We start from the raw sequence: 18,637 nt of genomic DNA, 5'->3' as shown, positions 1-18,637 counted from the left end.
GGGCTCATAAAAAGATGAACTTAGCTTATTTTACCTTATCACAGCTGGTAGCAGTCACTCACGGACTCACAGCTCACACTCGAGCTTGGGCATAGGCTGGGGCTGGATACGTCTGGTAGACCAGAGGATGGGCAATGCTGGGGTTTCACTCACCACACTCAAACTCCTCTCTCTACTTTCAGATGAAACAGCTCAGTCCGAGGTGTAAGTGAACCAAACTGGAACTTTATTGAAGTTGATTAAAAACAGTCTTTAAGTTATTTACAAGCACTCAGTGAAAGCAGACAATTTGGTTCCATCAATAGATTTCCCCTTGTCACTTCCACTTCACTTGGAGTAAAAGCTTACAGTCTCTTTCACATGAAAGGCAGACACTTTGGTTCCATCAAATAGATTTTCCTCTTATCTCCAGTTCATGGTAGAGTCAATTATTTACACTTTCTTCAGCAAGGAAGGCAAACACTTTGGATCCATCAAGAGATTTATCCCTGTCACTTCCAATTCCCTGTGACTTTCCCTGTGAGTTGAGCTATTTACAAATTCTTAGTCAATTCCCTCCCAAAGCTCTCTCTGGGAGTCTCCCTTGGTCTTGGGCTATGGCAGGAGAAAGGAACAATCAAAAGCCTAGGTTACACTTTCTCCTTCTCTTTTATTTCCTCCCCCTCCCTCCTGGGAAAAATGGGACCTCCAGCTCCTCCTATAGGTCTCTCTAGCCACAGTAAAAATTCAGTGACCACTTGAAAAATCCTCCATTAGTGCCTTTACAACAGAGGCATTTTTCAAGGGGGGTCACATTATTGTATACGCTTGATGTAAAGTGTCAAAATTTATTTATCATTTAAAAAATTAATATTAAGTCTATTTTGAAACTATGCCCTTCAATGTGAGATTAGATATTAACGAAAGAAAAAAAATATTACATTCATAATATGTTCAAAACATGTTTAATTATTCTGACCTTTACAAAAATACACAAATATCTTATTTTCTTTATAAAAAATTATAAAAAGAGACTGAAGTCCCATATTAGAGATAGATTATGGTATGTCTCTCTCCCTGCAGAGGAACAGAAGAGCCATTGTTATTATTTTCTTTATTCTAAATTATTTTTCACCTGAGTATACTGAAAGACCGAAAGTGAGAATAGGAGAGAGGGGTTTTAATTCAAATTGTGTGTCTGTGATTTAATAGCAAATGCATTTCTTAAATTATTCTCAAAAGAAGTGCTCAATTGTACCCCCAGTTTTCCAAATTCATTCTCCTGAAAAAAAAAAAAAAGAGAAAAGAATATAAACTTCAATAACAAAATTTTAAAAAACTTATTCACTTCTACCTTTTGAATTTGTTCTTCTTGTAATTATTCTGGGCAGAGACAGTGGAATACCTTTTGGTTGGAGGGACCAAACAAACCAATATCTGGCTCTCATCCCATGCTCTTCAGTTGCTAATGCTGTATTGGGAAAATATAGGTTGGGCCATAGACCCAGTGACTCACCTCCATTGCGCTATGTTCTGGGCCTTCCAAATTTGAGCCAATAGAAGGTCTCATCCCAGTTCAAACCTGCAACTTTGTCCTTCTTCCAAGGACACAGCTGCATCATTACACATTTTTCCAGACACTCCTAACGTGGATGCTCAGACTGAGATCTGAACTGAATATCTATAGTTCTGCAGGGGTAAGGAGAGCAAAAGATCCTGAAAGGTATTTCTTTGTATAAGAGATTTTGAGAGACTAAGCCTCACAGCCACCTAGTGGTGTAGTAAGGGAAGGGCAGGAGGAGGACCACCCTGGGTATCATCTTTGGGGGGCACCTCTCGTGCAATTTCCTGTTTCTCCACAGCACAGAGGAGGCTTCCATGTTAGCAGCAGGTAGCATGTGAGAATTGCTACTGGTTGCCGTTGATCTATTGGCAAGCAAGAGCAGAGTTTTTAGGAATGGGACAATGAGGGAGGGAAGGAGAGATGCTGGATATTGTGGTGAAGAAGGGGCTGTGGAGAAAGGGAGAGACAGCAATGGGATGAAGGGGAGAGAGAGGTGCTGCTTGGAGAGGGAGAACATGTTAGACATGGGAAGGGGCGGGTGAGATATTGAATAACATGGCAGAGGGGAGCAAGGGAAAAATGGTGCTTGGAGGAGAGAGGGAGAAATATTGTGTAAGATGGTGGAGGGGAGGGAGAGATGGTGCATGGGAGAGAGAGAGGAAGAAATAGTGGATAAAATAGTGGAGGGGAAGAAGGGAGATATGATGAATGAGGTGTGTGGAGAGAGAGAGATGTTGGACCCAGGGCACAAGGGAGGAAGAGAAAAAGAGATGTTGGACATGGGAGTGAATGAGAGAAAGAGATACATAGGAGATGGAAAGAGGAGAAAAAGGAAGATGCTGGATCCCAAATCAGAAGGGAGTGATGTCAGACAAAGGGAGTGAGGGAAGAGAGGAAGAATGCTGGACCATGGGAGATAGTGCAGGAGGGAAGAGAGATGAGACAGGAGAGAAAGAGGGAGCAGATGCAGTGCTAGAAGAGACTCAGAGGCACTACTTGGCAATATACCTGCTCATCCCTGTGGCTGATGACAGAGTTGTAAGTTCCCAGACTGAGTCCAAACCCAGGCAGATGTACTGTCTATAACACAAAGAAGCTGCACTATTACTCTCTACTTCCCTGCTGAAGTCACATTACAAGAGGAGGAGAGAATGAATAACTGCATATTGAGCTGCTTCCTAGATTCAATTGCTCATGACATGAACCGCAGGGTTATCTACAGTGTCATATGGTTCCAAAAGCAGTCAATTCTCTAGGTAGGCACAGAGGGAGGAAGCAGGCTGCAATTCACTCTTTCTCCTCTGGTGGGGAGAGGGAGAGAGTGAACAGCAGAGCTGTTGGCTTTATAGAAGGCAGGGCAAACTGTGGATTGTGCATTGGGGCTGGGACAGGGGTGTGGTGGGGTGGAACAGGGGCGTGGAGGGGTGGGACAGGGGCATAATGGGGGTGAGACAATGAGTCCTCTTTTTTGTCCTCACAAATATGGCAACCCTAAATAAAAAAGCTGATGGACGTTTTCTTGCCAAACCCTTCCAATTCACTATTTTTGAAACCTATTTTCTAGACGGATTTCAATGTTGTTGCTCAGTATTTCATCTAAATCTCAAGGAGGTGTGTTAAAGGTGTGGTGTGGGTGGACTAGAGCGTTCTTATGACTTGGACCTTCTTCTCAAAAAAAGGCTAGAAAGAGGTCAATTCCAGTCATGCACTGAAAAGTCTTTAATATATAAGTCCCGACGAGGCAACATTGATTGCCTTCTTCAGGGAACAATAAATGCACTGGGATTTTATACGCCATCCAGACTTCTGCTTCCACCTTATTCAGTGCCTGTAGCCAATTGCTGCAGTGCTTCCTAAGGTGTCTCACTGCTCTGCTAGGATGTCTATGTAGCCAATCTAGTAAAAATGATGGCCCTTCCTACATCCCAATGGCTTGTTTTGTGTGTTTTTCTTTTGGAAATGGTTTGTTTGGGGGGGGGGGGGCGAAAATGGTTCAAAAATTCAGATGCGCATCTAAAAAACAAGCATTTTCAAAAAAACCAAGATAGACGTTTTGTAGTTTTGAAAATGGGCATTTTTAAAATTGGATTTTTGTGCATGTTCTGCAAAATGTCCAGAAAAACGTCTAAAAAGTCAGTTTTGAAAATGCCTAATTGGATGTTTTGACTGGTAAGATGTCCAAATGCCAGTTTATGCCATCTTTTGGACATCTATCTTTGTTGAAAATGAGCCCCAAAGTCAACATGGATTTAGTCAAGGGAATCCCGATTATCTGGTACTCAAGCAACTAGCACTCTCACCCAACTGCCACAAAAAAAAATTGTCCTTCCTCCAGCCCACTGTCACAAACCCGGCACCAGAGTTAGGTTTGTGCCAGAGAAGGGACAAAAACCCCTGACTGTTAGGAGAGCAGACCAGTACAGCAGCCCTCCTACAAACAGTTCCCAGAGCTCTGTCAGTGACAAGGGTGCCCTAGAACAAGAGGTCTGGGAGGAGGGGAAACCAGAGGAGAACATAAGGTTCTCTAAACCTAGAGTTGCTCCTGTTAAAACTTCCCATAGGAGACAAGCTCCTATCCAGCCCAGCCCCCATCTGCTTAGGCTAATAGAAAGACAGCTGAAAGCTCAGAACCAGGCTGCCCAACCCCCATTCAGAGTAGGGCGTGGCTCTCTGAAGGCTGGCCAAATAGAGCAGAGCAGGCTGAGTAAAGTCAGTCTGGATCCAGCTCTGGAAGGAGACTCATGGCCAGGTGCTTCCAGGTTCCAAACTGAAAATGAAGTTGAGATGAGACACCTGGATGAGCTGTCTCTGCCAAGTCTGCTTGATGGTCTACAGACTGAGGAACCTATGGACCTTACCTGGGAGCCTGAGGAAATTCCCATGGAGGAAAGCTAAGTTTCTCCTGGTGTTTTTTTTCTGCATTGTGTTTTGGGACTTGTGCTGGCTGTGTGTGTGTGGGTGAGCATTTCCAAAGCTCACTCCAGAAGAACTCTCTTCAATTAGGGAGGGACTGTGAACTGTGTTTTTGAATGTGGGGATTTTGTTTTTCCTCATGTGAAAAGAAGATTGTGCTTCTGATTGAGGTTAATGGGAGTTAAGGGGATTGAATCCACAAAAGATCCTGGGTTGGGATTGTGGGGCCATTTTTCTGGCAAGTTTTTGTAAAGTGGATTCAGCAACTCCCCACCCCCGCCAGCTTACCTGAACTGTACAATTCCAGGCTACCTCAGTATGCTGAAAGAAGCAAATTGACTTACCTTTTCAATTATGGCTTTCCTTGACTGAGACTAAGGGCTAATTAAGTCTAGTAGGGATATTCCCTGAAGAAAAGGTTGCTCAGACCTTGGCTGACTTAGGCGCCATTTCTTCTGAGCTGTGTTTTGTTTTGAATTTATTATTTTGAATTTGAATTTTGAACAGTAACTACAGTGTTGGTTTCCACGCTACTGTCAAATAAAGCACTATTTTTCATTGAACATTCAGCTAACTTGTTTTCTTTATAGACTAGCTGATATTGGAACACCAGCAGGGCTTTTCACTTGGGAAAGGCACGTCCGGATTGTATATCTTGCGCACGTCCCGGTAGCCATTCTGACCAGCCAGTACCGGGTGTGTGACACCACGAACAGCAGTGGCAGTGGACCTGACCCAACAACTCTCCCTCTGTCTCTCCCTCCAGTCCATGAAGCAGCAGTGGCAGAGGAAAGGCCTGTAGGAGTGTTTCCTTATTTGCACCTGAAGGTTAGGCCTCCCTGACATCATCAAGCCTGAACCATCATTTAAGCCTGAACCATTGTCTGCAAGAAATCTTTCCAGCATGAACCTTGCAAGAAGAGAGAGAAAGAACACATCTTTGCTGTTTCTGCTTGATGCATTCTGGGTATGTACCAGAATGGTATTCTAGTCAAGGACATCCATCTATGTCTTCATGCTTAGACTGTGTGATTCTTGGGGGAGTGATACTCCTATGCTGTGCTTATCTCTCGAATGGCGCCTGTGTCTCCCAGCCTGTATGAGACTCTACACAGAAAGGCAATTCATCTAAGTTCTGTTTCTGGATTGGTCTGAGGAAGTCATCTGATGAGGTCCAAGTGAAAAGTTGCTAATTATAATTAGTCTGTGTTGGGATGTGAGGGAACTCACATCTTACCACAGGTATTCTCCACACATCTCTTTCATAATAATTAAGACCTGAACAGTTACCTCGTGTGACTCTCTGCCTGAGAGAGTGTGAATCGGACCTTAAACAGATCTGAATTCCATCACTTCAAGGAAACTTTTGCTGTCAATAAATTATAGCTGCACAAGTGGCTGACGAACACTTGTTCCTGTAACCAAAGGATTTTCTACATCTGCTAAGCTAAGGAGAGATGTTTTCCATTTCACCTAATTTTGTGCTGAGGTCTAACTGGATGGTGAGGATACGGAACTTATTATCTTATCAGCTGAGGTTAGATAAGTGCATCCTATTTTGGATATAGGATAAGGCTCATAAAGCTACTCTCGGTGATATTCTGTAATCAATTGCTGCTAATCAGGGATTATTATTATTATAAGGAATTGTTTAGTGTGTGTAAGAAGTAATTTTACTTAGTTATCTAGCAAGTGTATTATGATAATTATGTAATAATAATAATAATAATTTATTTCTTATATACCGCTATACTGTGAAGTTCGAAGCGGTTTACAATAAAGATACATTTGACAGTACATGGGATAGAAACGGTTTACAATAAAGATACATTTAGTCAGTACATGGGATGCAAGTGGTTTACATTAAAGATTCATTTTGTCAGTACATGGGATACAAGTTACAGTAAAGATATATTTTGTCAGTACATGGGATGCAAGTGGGTTACAATACAAGTGGTTTACTATCAAGGTGCATTTTGTCAGTGTAAGGGATACAAGTGGATTACCATAAAGATACATTTAGTCAGTACATGGGTTACAATAAAGATACGTTTTGTCAGTACATGGGGTGCAGGTGGGTTACAATAAAGATACATTATGTCAGTACATGAGATTCAAGGTGGAAAGTATAATTAGTTTCGGGCCTTGGAATTAGGGGGCGAGGTGGATGGGTCATGGTGAGGAAGAATTGGGTATGGGAATTTAGAATTTGTTAAACAGTCGAGTTTTCAGGGATTTTCTAAAGTCTGCGTATGTAGTGGCCTCAAGTATGGGCTTTCCAAGCCATGTGTTCAGCCTAGCTGCCTGGAATGTACTGAGTTTCATATATGTAAATCAGATATTTTGTGAACAATATTTAGATATTGCTGCTGGCTTGTGAATTATATTTTTCTATTTTCATAATAAAAGTATTTCTCATTAGCCTGGGTCTTATGTTGTATAAATAGACAAAGAAATTTGGACCTGGCAGAGATATTATGGTATTCCCTAGAAAAACTGACAGGCAAGTAACTTGTTTATGTAACTGATTAGTCTACCATAAATCTTGCTACAGGCCCTGCCATGACTGACAGCAAGCAGCTTGTTTATAGTGCTGTATCTGCTGACCAGCTGTCGCTTTTGCTTTGGGTAAGTGACGGGGGTTCAGGAGGCCAGACCCTCCTGTGGAGGGAGGGAGGGTGAACCTGAAGGGGGGGAGGTACACCAGAAGTGTGTGTGGTGGGAGGATCCAGCAGGGTGAAGGACAGGGAAGGGGAGATGATGGATGCTGGACTATAAGTTGGGGAGGGGAGGAAGAGAAAGTGACCCAGACCAGAATGGAGAGTGGGAAGGGATGAACAGATGTTGGACCTACAAGTGGGGGTGAAGGGATAAAAGAGAGAGGAAGAGAGTGAGGTGGCAAGGGAGACAAAACTATTTTTAGAGTAACTCTCAAGCAACCAGAAACTAGTTATCCAGCATCTACCAATCCCCATGGGTGCCGGATAACTGAGTGTTTACTGTACTATATTTCACTGAAGGGGTGAATAAACATGTGGATAAAGGTGAAGCAGCTGATATTGTGTATTCGAATTTTCAAATGACATTTGACAAAGTACTTCACGAAAGACTTCTGAGGAAATTAGAAAGTAATGGGATAAAAGATAGTGTCCTATTATGGATTAAGAACTGGTTAAAAGATAGAAAACAGAAAGCAGGGTTAAATGATCAATATTCTTAATGGAGAAGGGTAAATAAATAATGAGGTTACCCAGGGGGCTGTGCTGGGACTGTTGCTTTCTAACACGTATTTATTAATGGTCTAAGAGATGGATATAACTAGTGAGATAATTAAATTTGCTGATGACACAAAGTTGTTCAAAGTTGTTAAATCACGAGAAGATTGTGAAAAATTGCAAGAGGACCTAGCAAGACTGTGAGATTGGACTTCAAAATGGCAGATGATTTTTAATGTGAGCAAGTGCAAAGTGATGTTTGTAAGAAAGAGGAACCTGAACTATAGCTACATGGTAGAGGGGTCCAAGTTAGGAAAATGATCTAGGTGTCATCATTGAGGATATGTTGAAACTCTCAGCTTAGTGTGCAGTGACGGCTAAGAAGGCAAATACACTGTATAGTGTTAGGAATTATTAAGAAAGGAATGGAAAACTGTGAGGGAGACGGGGATTCTCCCTCACAAGTAATGTTATGTTGGTGGGCAGTAGAGGGCGCTGGCCAATTAGTGGGTAAACTACAGGGTCCAGAATACATTGATATCTGTAGTTCAGAATCTAATTCTTATTCTTATGCTGAACTACAGGGTCCAAGATGCATTGAGCTTTGTAGCTCAAAGCTCAATCCTCTTCCAACAGGTGGCGCTGAACTGCATGAATAGGCTATCCTGCTGAATCATGGGGTGGAACCCAGGCAGGAAGAGCTTCATATGCCCAGTCTGGGATTCATTCTGGGAGGTCCCCATGAGAGGGTACCTGTGGGAAGGTGAGAGCCTCCACAAAGAGAATTCCCTGAGCAGAGAAGGCTCAGAAGCCATGGGTTAAGAAGAACCCTGGGGGAAGCTGAGAAGACTGATAAGGATTGCTTGGAAGAGCTGGTATGGTTAAGCTAACCATACGTCCCATTTTGAACGGGACCATCCCTTTTTCTGATCCCCTGTCCCGTTGTCCCCATACACAGCTTCAGGATACTGAAATGTCCCGTTTTCAGCAACAGTGTCCCGAAGCAAGAACAGCTAGAAAGGCATGTCCAGGCGCCGGCCCAGAAGCCTTTTCCCCAATGTCAATTCTGACATCGGAGAGGAAGTTCCAGGCCAGCCAATCGCTGCCTGGCTGGCCCGGAACTTCCTCTCTGATGTCAGAATTGACATTGGGGACAAGGCTTCTGGGCCGGCACCTGGACATGCCTTTCCTGTGGTTGCAGCAAGGGCAGGAAGTAGCAACGGGCATCGTCAGTGGATCGAGGGGTGGGGGAGGGAAGCATAAGAATCAGGTAGACTTTGGAGGGAGGGAGGCAGACAGACAGGCAGGAGTCCTGCAGTTCAGCTTTCTCATATTCGGCGTGGCAGGGAGGGAGGGAGGCTGGCTGGCTTCGGGAGAGGGAGTAGGACAAAGGCTGGAAGGCAGTGAGGGGGAGACAGGCTGGCTTTGGCAATGGAGAGGCACTAAGGACATAGGAAGGAGGCACTAAAGGCACTAAGGACATGGGAAGGAGGTACTGGGGGCACTAAGGACATAGGAAGGAGGCACTGGGGGCACTAAGAACATAGGAAGGAGGCACTGGGGGCACTAAGAACATAGAAAGGACAATTGTTGAGCCTGAGTGCAGAAAGAAATGAAAGAAAGGATGCACAGTCAGAAGGAAAAGCAACCAAAGACTCATGAAATCACCACAACAAAGAAAATGGGGAGACCCGATGATCCACAGTGAAAGCAATCCACCGATGAAAAGAAAAACAAAAACTGTGGATACAGATGTTCTGGAGATAATTTATTAAACACTGACATATAAAACCATGAAAATTCAATTTAAAAAGTACAATGCTAAAAAATATTGTGATAAAAATCCAACCGGACCCTACACGGTCCGTGTTTCGGTGAACACGCCTTCCTCAGGGGTCCAATAGTTTGCAAACTCACATATAAAAAATTGGACAGAAAAGTCTATTGTCTTTAAACATGTGAGCAAAGAACACCGCAGACAAGCTAAAGTAGCAAAAAAATGCTACAGTAGTATTTTCCTGAGTCTGGAGGGCTTACAATTTGTTTGTACCTGAGGCTATTGAAAGTTAAGCTACTTGTCCAAGATCTCAAGGAATGACAGTGGGAATTGAGCACTGACTTCCCTAGTTCTGAAACTGTTGCTATAAGCATTAGATATAGCTAATACAAATAAAACATATTCTAAACATGTTTGGTAATTCAACAACAAACTAAAGACCAGTAAGCCTGGTGACCATTTGGCAATCTACCAAAAAAATCCTGATAGATAAATCATTTTATGGTTGCTGACACAGTGACAAAATTCATCACCGTTCCCATCCCCACGGATAACTGTGGGAAACCATCTCCATGTCTTTCCATAAGGAGAGAGGGAAGAATCAGAGTATGAATGGGCACAACCACTGACCCTCAAGCCTTGCATTGAAGAATGCTGGTGTAGAAGGACTGAGGTTAAGATAGACACTGAAGTTATCTGTGGGGATGGGAATGGTGATGAATTTTGTCACTGTGTCATTCTCTAAGGAAAGTTTCTGAACACCATTCATCATATGGCTAACAGGAAGATGCTGGACTAGGAAAAGGGAATGGGGATTTGTATATCACCTTTTTGTGGCATTGGCATTTCAGAGCTGATACTCAAAGTGGTAGGCACTGGAGGATTAAGTGACTTACCCAGGGTCACAAGGAACAGCACTGGGATTTGAACTCACAACCTCTGGGTGCAGAGGCTACAGCTGTACCAATGAGCCTAAGGAGCTAGGCCTGTCTATGAGCTGAATACTGAAATATTTTGTTCAATATGTTGTATTATTTTGGTACATTATTTTGAATTTTTTTACCAAAATTCCTAGAGTATATTCAGTGTGCATATTGCCATCAGTAACAGAGGTCCTGAGGAGACATAATGGACTCCTTCCTTATAGTATTCAAAAGTGCCCCAATATCTGTTTACTGATGACATAGGTGTTAAACTCCACCACCATCACCACCACCACCAAGGATTTTAACTTGCTCTATTCCACTCAGCCTATTTGTGCCAAACACTGACCCTAGCCATACCTCACTTTAGCCTCCACAAACAACGGAGTCACAGACTACTTATCCAATCCAATCCTTAGGTTTATATACCGAATCATCCCCATATACAGGTGCTCGACTTGGTTTACATAATTAGTGTAAAGGAAAAAGTGTTAGAGACGAAAGAGGAGTCCAAATTAATTGGCCCACCTTGATAAGTGAACGATTAAATTTTTGCAATCATCCAGAGACTGTTGGAAAAGATAAGTTTTCAAGAATTTCCTAAACAGATGAAGAGAGATAAGTGATCTAATCTCATAAGGAAGTTCATTCCAGATAGTCACAAAAATGTAAACAAAAGATCGGAAGATATATCTCATAGATTTAACACCCTTAACAGAAGGGAACAAGAGTTTAAACATTTGAGACAATCTTGATCTTATAGGCCGTAAGGAGTTAAATGAAATAACAACTAATGGTGTGAACATACCATATATGATTTTAAAAATTATACTAGCACACTTAAATTTTATTCTAAGATGAATTGGAGTGCTTTCAATAAAGGAGAAGCATGTTCAAACTTCTTTTTTCAAAAGATCAATTTGGCCGCCGTGTTTTGGACTAATTGCAACCTTTTTAAATTACCCTTGCTCAAGGACATGTATAAAGAGTTGCAATATAATTGTTAGCACTAATGTAGCGAAATGGTACTGATAGAAAAAGTGTTGAACCCTTCTCAACATATGAAGACTAAAAAAACATTTTTTAGTTAAGTTGTTAACCTGAAATTGTAAAGAAAGTGAAAAATTAAGCATAAAACCCAATATATTAGAAGAAAATTCAATCTTCAAATAATCTCCAGACAACAAAGGCACTGAAAGGGGAAGAGAATCTGGCTTGCGACCAATCCATAGGGCTCCTTTTATTAAGGTGCGCTACGGGGGTTAGTGTGTCGGACATTTCATCACGTACTAACCCCCGCAGCAAGCCAAAAAACTACCGCCTCGTCAATGGAGGTGTCAGTGACTAGCGTGGCAGGCAGTTGAACGTGCGGTATTCCACGCGTTAACCGCCTACTGCACCTTGATAAAAGGAGCCCATAGTAATTTGGTCTTTGTAGTGTTGAGTTTCATCTGAATGGAGGTAGCCCAAGTTTGAAGTCTAGAAATACAAGAATTAATGTTAGATGTTAAGTTAATTAATATTGAGTCTACCTCCAATAAGATGAAAATATCATCTGCATAGGTGTAAATATGTTTACTTTCCTATTCTGTGTCCAGAAATATCCACTTTACAAGAAGAGAAGCAACTTCTTTCTAAAAAAGAAAAATGTGATGTACAAGGAAAAAAGCCAGGAAAGAGAAAGGTTACATTGGGAGGTGAAATGTTATTGAAACATCTCAGATTTTGAGCAGTTTAGAGGATGCAGAGAATTCAAACCAGGAGGAAAGAAACAACATCAAAGGCAAGTAAATAAGGGGACTCATTTACCTTGTTAAAAGTCCGACAGTTCTTGAAGATTAGACGAATATCTTGTACAAAACTCTCCACTGTGTTATACTTTTTTTTAAACAACTTTTGCTTTACATGATCTAGCCACATGGGTTTCTCAATATAGGAAGAATAATTCTGAATCTGAGAAAATCAGATGACGTAAGAATTAAAGATGGTCCATATAATGACTTTTTGTGAAAACTGATTAGAGACTTAAGGGTTAATATTAAAAGGGAAATATCCAGATAACTAATACAGTTATTTGGATTTTTCACTTAGCTGTAGCTCCCTGAGGATATCAAGCAGCACTATATGGATAGAAACTAAACTCGGGGTGGCAACTGGAGGGCCTCCGGGCATATATGGACGTCGACGTGATGGTGTCACACACATGCGATGTCATCAAGTTGACATCCATGCATGTACAGAGGCCCTCCAGATGGGGCCCTGAGCTTGCTAACCCTGAAATTGGTATGCCAGTAGGGTGGTGCGAAGAGGAGGAAAGACGCCGGCTGACTGCCTATAGGACATGCCTCTCGCCATGAAAGGCACATCCTATAGGTAGGCAGCTGGCGCCCAGACCTCTCCTCGCTGGCATCTTGCAACACATCCAGAATCTCATCAAGGCCTACTTACACTGAGGTAGAAGTCAATTCTGTAAAATACGCAGTAATATTACACACCAATTAACTATTCATATAAATCATTTTATAGCCATGGAAATGCCAAACACCTGTCTAGGTGCTCTTCTGTAAATATGCACATATCTTACAGAACAATCATTTTACAGGTAGGCATACACAGAGGCTGGTATAAGTACCTAATTTGTACTTTTGCTGTTAGCTAATATTCTATAAAGGAAAATAGGTGCCTACAATCCTTTACAGAATAGGATCGTTCATGCCAGCCACTCTCTGAGCAGTTAGAGAATTTCTCCCATAGAGGACTTCTTACTAAAGCCATGGCAAAAGTGTCCTTAGTGTGCCACTTACGCATCTTTCCTGCATGCTAAAGCCATATGTGCAACAGCCAGAAAATGACCAAACTTTCCCATTTTCCTAATTAATAGCCATGCACTAATTTTGCCATTGGCGCGCAGCCATTAAAAAGAGAGTTACTGCATGAGCCCTTACCAGCATCTATTTTATAGGTGGTAAGGGCCCATGCACTAATCAATTAGCACATGGCAATACCTCACACTCTAACTGATTAGTGTGGTCATACCAGCTCTCCCCCCCTCCCCAAACACACCAACTTAAGAGAAAATTCTGAAAAATTATTTTAGCACGCAGTGTACACATGCAGACAAGCAAATTTACTGTGGGACGGCAGTGCACGTGCCGCTGTAAGCCTTTTAAATGTGTGGTAAGCACAAGCTAGCACTTACCGTAATTCAGTAAAAGGACCCTACAATGTCATTGGTCAGTGCTAAATGGAAAAATTCAATGCTGGTTGCCGTCTGGATTTAATTCAGTTGTGGAAGCTGATGTTTAAAAATAACAACAGCCCAGCTAAATATTGACCTGCTAATAATGAACGCTCAGTTATTTTACTGTATGTAAAATATATATATTTTTTTAAGTTCTATGTGTGTAGCATGAGAAATTAAACAGATTTGCTGAATCAGAATAGGTGGATTTTCACCTGAAAAGTACCTGTTTACTTTTGCAAAGCACATACTGTCATAGGGAAGCCCCAATGTGCTAGATGCTGGCCATAATAAACCTACTCCTAGGCCTAGACACAAGCAAGAAAAGGAACAAGCCCATGCCAATACCTATTTATCTTTTTCTAGGTAAGCACCTAGTGAAATAGCTACAGCACAGCAAGGTTCTGTCAACCCAGAAAAACTAAACAGAGAATTCCTGATGTCAAAGCCAACCGATTCCCTAGCCAGAAAGCTAGATCAAACAGGTTCATTACTCCCAAGAAGACTCCATCAATCAGAGTGAGGCCCACACCTGAAGCCAGTCTTAATTGTCCCAGGTAAGTGAGTCAGACGGAGGTAGAGTAAGGCAGAGGCTGGAAGGAACAAAAGCCAGAAGCCAAACCTCGCTGGGTTTATGACAGGAATACAGCTGAGAAAAACAAGCAATCAAGGTACATCACAAAGCCTAAAACAAAAGGAATTGACCCCAAAATATCCACAAAGAAGAAAATCCAGAGAAAACCAAAAAACTCTGTTGAGTGACGATGTTCCTAAATGGACTTTATTTGAAAGTGTCAAAGTTCCAAAGGTACATTGAAATCATCCACATAAAATAATTTTATCCACATAAAAATAAATCATCCACATAAAAGCCTTAAAGGACCTAGTCCGCTAGGGATACAGGACCCGATACGGTCTGCATTTCGACAAAAAGTCTTCTTTAGGGGTCCCTGGGGGTCCTATAAAGGTGAGTACATGGGAAACAATTGTGTGGTGAGCCGGAAGTGAGCAAGCAGTGATTTTAACATGCCGGATGTTGATTGAGGTATCCCTACTGCGGGGTCTTCTAGAAGTAGGGAGATCCTAGATTATTCCACACAGGATGGAGTCATACTGGACTTAATGCTTACAAATGGGGAAAGTGTTTCTGATGTTACAGTGGGTGATCATCTGGCATCCAGTGATCAATGCATGGTACGGTTTAATATTAAAATGGGTATAGAGAGGGCTCATTCAAAAGCAAAGGTTCTAGAGTTTAAAAAAAAACTAACTATGTTCGGATGGGGGTTTACGTCAAGGAATTGTTGTCTGGGTGGGAATGTCTAGAAGGAGTAGAAATGCTGTGAGCAAAACTAAAAGGAGTGATAATAAGGGCGACAAACCTTTTTGTTAGGCAAGTAAGTAAAAGTAGTAGCTGAGAAGGTAAAGAATAAGAGGTTAGCTTTCATAAACTACAAAAGATCGCAGAAAGAGGAAGACAGGCAAAAATATCTGGAAAAGTTAAGAGAGGCTGGTTGTGTAGTCAGGAAAGCACAGATGCAAATGGAAGAAAAAAAAGCTGACACGGTAAAACGGGGAGACAAGACATTTTTTTTTAGATATTATAGTGATAGGAAGAAGTGCAAAAGTGGCATTGTGAGACTCAAACGTGAAGGGGAGGAATATGTAGAGCTGATAAAGAAAAGGCTGAATTGCTTAACAAATATTTCTGTTCTGTGTTCACGGCTGAAGCACTGGGAGTGGGACCACAGAAGACAAACGTGAATAAGGATGGAGCAGTAATAGACCCTGATCAATTTTCAGAGGGTTGTGTTCGTGCCGAGCTAAATAAAATAAAGGTAGACAAAGTGTTGGGGCCGGATGGTGTACATCCGAGAGTGTTGATGGAACTTAGGGAAGTTCTGGTAGCTCCGCTGACTGACCTTTTCAACGAGTCTCTAGAGTCTCTAGAGTCAGGAGATTGGAGAAGGGCGAATGTGGTCCCTCTCCACAAAAGTGGAAGTAAGGAAGAAGTAGGGAATTACAGGTCGGTAAGTCTGACTTCTGTGGTAAGAAAATTAATGGAATCGCTTTTAAAACAGAGAATGGTCAAGTTTATGGAATCCTGTGGATTACCGGACCAGAGGTAACATGGATTCACTAGAGGTAGGACTTGTCAGACAAATATGATCAATTTCTTTGACTGGGTGACCAGAGAATTGGATAGAGGATGAGCGCCAGATGTGGTGTATTTAGATTTTAGCAAAGCCTTTGACAGTGTTCCACACAGACATCAAATAAATAAACTGAATGCCCTTGGGAGGGGTCCTAAAGTGACGGGCTGGGTCAGGAACTGGTTGAGTGGAAGGTGACAGAGGGTAGTGATCAATGGAGATCATTCTGAAGAAAGGGATATTACAAGTGGTGTACCTCAAGGTTTTTGGGCCTGTTCTTTTTAACATTTTTATAAATGATATTGCTGAAGGGTTGTCGGGTAAGAGGTGCCTCTTTGCGGATGATAGGAAAATCTTCAATAGAGTAGATATGCCAGATGGTGTGAATAACATGAAGAAAGACCTGGCGAAGCTTGAAGAATGGTCTGAAATCTGGCAACTAAAATTTAATGCTAAGAAATGCAAAGTAATGCATTTGGACTGCAAAACCCTGAGGAAACGGTACAGTTTAGGGGGTGAAGAATTTATGTGCACGATGGAAGAGTGAGACTTGGGTGTGATTGTATGTGATGATCTTAAGGTGGCCAAACAGGTCGAAAAGGTGATGGCGAAAGCTAGAAGGATGCTAGGTTACTTAGGGAGAGGTATGGCCAGTAGAAAAAAGGAGGTATTGATACCTCTGTATAACACTCTGGTGAGACCTCATTTAGACTACTGTGTACAGTTCTGGAGGCCGAACCTTCAAAAGATATAAAAAGGATTGAGTCGGTCCAGAGGAAGGCTTCGTGATAAGGTTTATGGGGACAGACTTAAAGATCTCAGGTTTGGAGGTTTGGAGGAAAAGTGGGAGAGGGGAGATATGATAGAGACATTTAAATACATAATATAAATGTGCATGAATCGAGTCTCTTTCAGTTGAAAGGAAACTCTGCAATGAGAGGGCATTGGATGAAGTAATCTGAGGAAATACTTTTTTACAGAAAGGGTAGTAGATGCAAGGAACAGTCTCCCAGGAGAGGTGGTGGAAACAGAGACTGTCTAAATTCTGGGATAGGCACGTGGGATCTCTCGGAGAGAGAAAGAGATAATGGTTACTGCGGATGGGCAGACTAGATGTTTCTATGTAAAAAGGAAATAGTGGCAGATGACTAATGAGAAGGATTTGCCTGCCATTCCATGAAGGTGAATGCTGGACTGTGGGAAGCCAGTACCAAAGCCTGGCTAGAATATATGCTAGGAAAGTAAAATGTTGTGAATTGTGAAAGGGAAACAATGGCAGAAGTTTAAGGTTAGGATTTGCCTATCATTTTTTATATGGAGCCCTGAACTGGTTTAATCAAAGGGCACCAACTCCAAAGCATAGCTGAAACTGATAACATAACGAAAGTGGGGAGGGTGGGGTCTTTTTATTAACAGTAATGAGAACCCAGGAGAACCAAGCTGTTGTTTGAAGCTATGGTGTTTTGGGACACAATTACCTGAAAAAGTACTATTGTGAGTGCTGTCTTTGAACTACATGTTTTTTGTCCTTGTTCTAATAAAAGCTTTGTGTATCTAGAGGAGCATTGGTAGTACTGAACTTTTTAAACCAGGCTTTACCCTACTCTCTACCATCCACTATTCATCTGCTCAGTCTGGTGCATGTACTGGGAGACCCCAAGCTGGACTTTTCACCTGGCTGACACTCAGTCACAATACTTAAAGCCGCATTAAGGAGAAATTAGGTTCTAACTTGCTAATTTTCTTTCTCTTAGATTCTCCAGACCGGTACAGTTCACTGATAGGTAATAGCTCACCATGATCAGCAGGTGGAGACAGACATTTTGGCTGTAATACTAATAGCTGTGCTTCTTTCTAGTCTAACTAGTCTGCCGAATAGCAATACTATGGGATGCCTTTCACAGCCACAAAACTGCAGAGGTCAAGAAGTTATGAAGGAAGTGTGATTTCTTTGGAGGCAATAGTGATATGACCATGATACCTTGAGGCTGCACAAGCCTCCTTCAGCCTACTATTGTATCATGGAGCAGGTCTTTCAAAGCCTTCAAGCAAAATCAGTGGGACAGTGGGACAATTTGATGGTCCGAGGAGCCCTCACTTTCACCAAGGGTGGTTATAGGCAAAAGCCAGAAACCCATCTTCTTATAAAATGGGTGAAGAAAACATGGCTTCATCTAGACCCAGGAATCATCTGGAAAAGTTTCTTGAAAATGGGCATAGCCAATGCCTTAGATGGCAATGAAAATTATCTCCCCGGTGCAACCTAGGGGGTGCAAGCACGTGGTGGAGCAGAGAGCAGATCGGAGGAACTGCGAGTGGTGAGAGTATGCTTGATTCCAAATTGCAGGTTCAGAGAAGGCTGACATAGCGGTGAGGGCGGGAGGACTAACAGCAGGAGCAGAGAAGTGAAGAGAGAGTCGGAGGAGGAGATAAGGGGAGCGGAGAAGGCAGGAAAAGTGCACGGAGAATCGGAGGAGGAGTTAAGGGAAGCGGAGAAGGCAGGAGAAGTGCATGGAGAGCCGGAGGAGGCAGTGAAGGGGAGCAGAGAAGGCAGGAGAAGCAATCAGAGAGGCGGTGAAAGTGAGCAGATAGAGGAGCACTGCCATCGGAGGACGTAGAGAAAGGCAGATGGGACACGGAGAGGGGAAGAGGCGGGTGGTAACTCCGCCCACCCCGGACGTCACAGCCGATCTCCCCCCATAAAAGGGAATGAGCCAACGGAGGGTCCTCAGCGCTAGGCCAGCCTAGGGGTGCAAGCACATGGTGGAGCAGAGAGCAGATCGGAGGAAATGCGAGTGGTGAGAGTGTGCTTGATTCCAAATTGCAGGTTTGGAGAAGGCTGACATAGCAGTGAGGGCGGGAGGACTAACAG

General features: G+C 42.5%; 1 protein-coding gene across 1 annotated transcript in view; it reads right to left on the bottom strand.

Annotated features, from left to right (window-relative positions):
- Positions 1–203: 203 nt before the first annotated feature.
- LOC117366910 (nuclear body protein SP140-like protein) overlaps positions 204–18,637 on the bottom strand; it is a 219,978-nt gene continuing 201,544 nt past the window's right edge. The window contains exons 17-18 of the mRNA XM_033958923.1: positions 12,181–12,324; positions 204–1,261 (exon numbers count right to left, since the gene is read on the bottom strand). Of these exons, the coding sequence (XP_033814814.1) occupies positions 1,160–1,261; positions 12,181–12,324 (246 nt within the window). The 3' untranslated portion in view covers positions 204–1,159. The remainder of the gene's footprint in view (positions 1,262–12,180; positions 12,325–18,637) is intronic.

The sequence above is a fragment of the Geotrypetes seraphini genome, chromosome 9 (assembly GCF_902459505.1).
Source record: "Geotrypetes seraphini chromosome 9, aGeoSer1.1, whole genome shotgun sequence".
NCBI classification, from domain to species: domain Eukaryota; kingdom Metazoa; phylum Chordata; class Amphibia; order Gymnophiona; family Dermophiidae; genus Geotrypetes; species Geotrypetes seraphini.
Note: the sequence above shows the minus strand (reverse complement) of the source record. Positions and strands in the feature narration are given on the sequence as shown.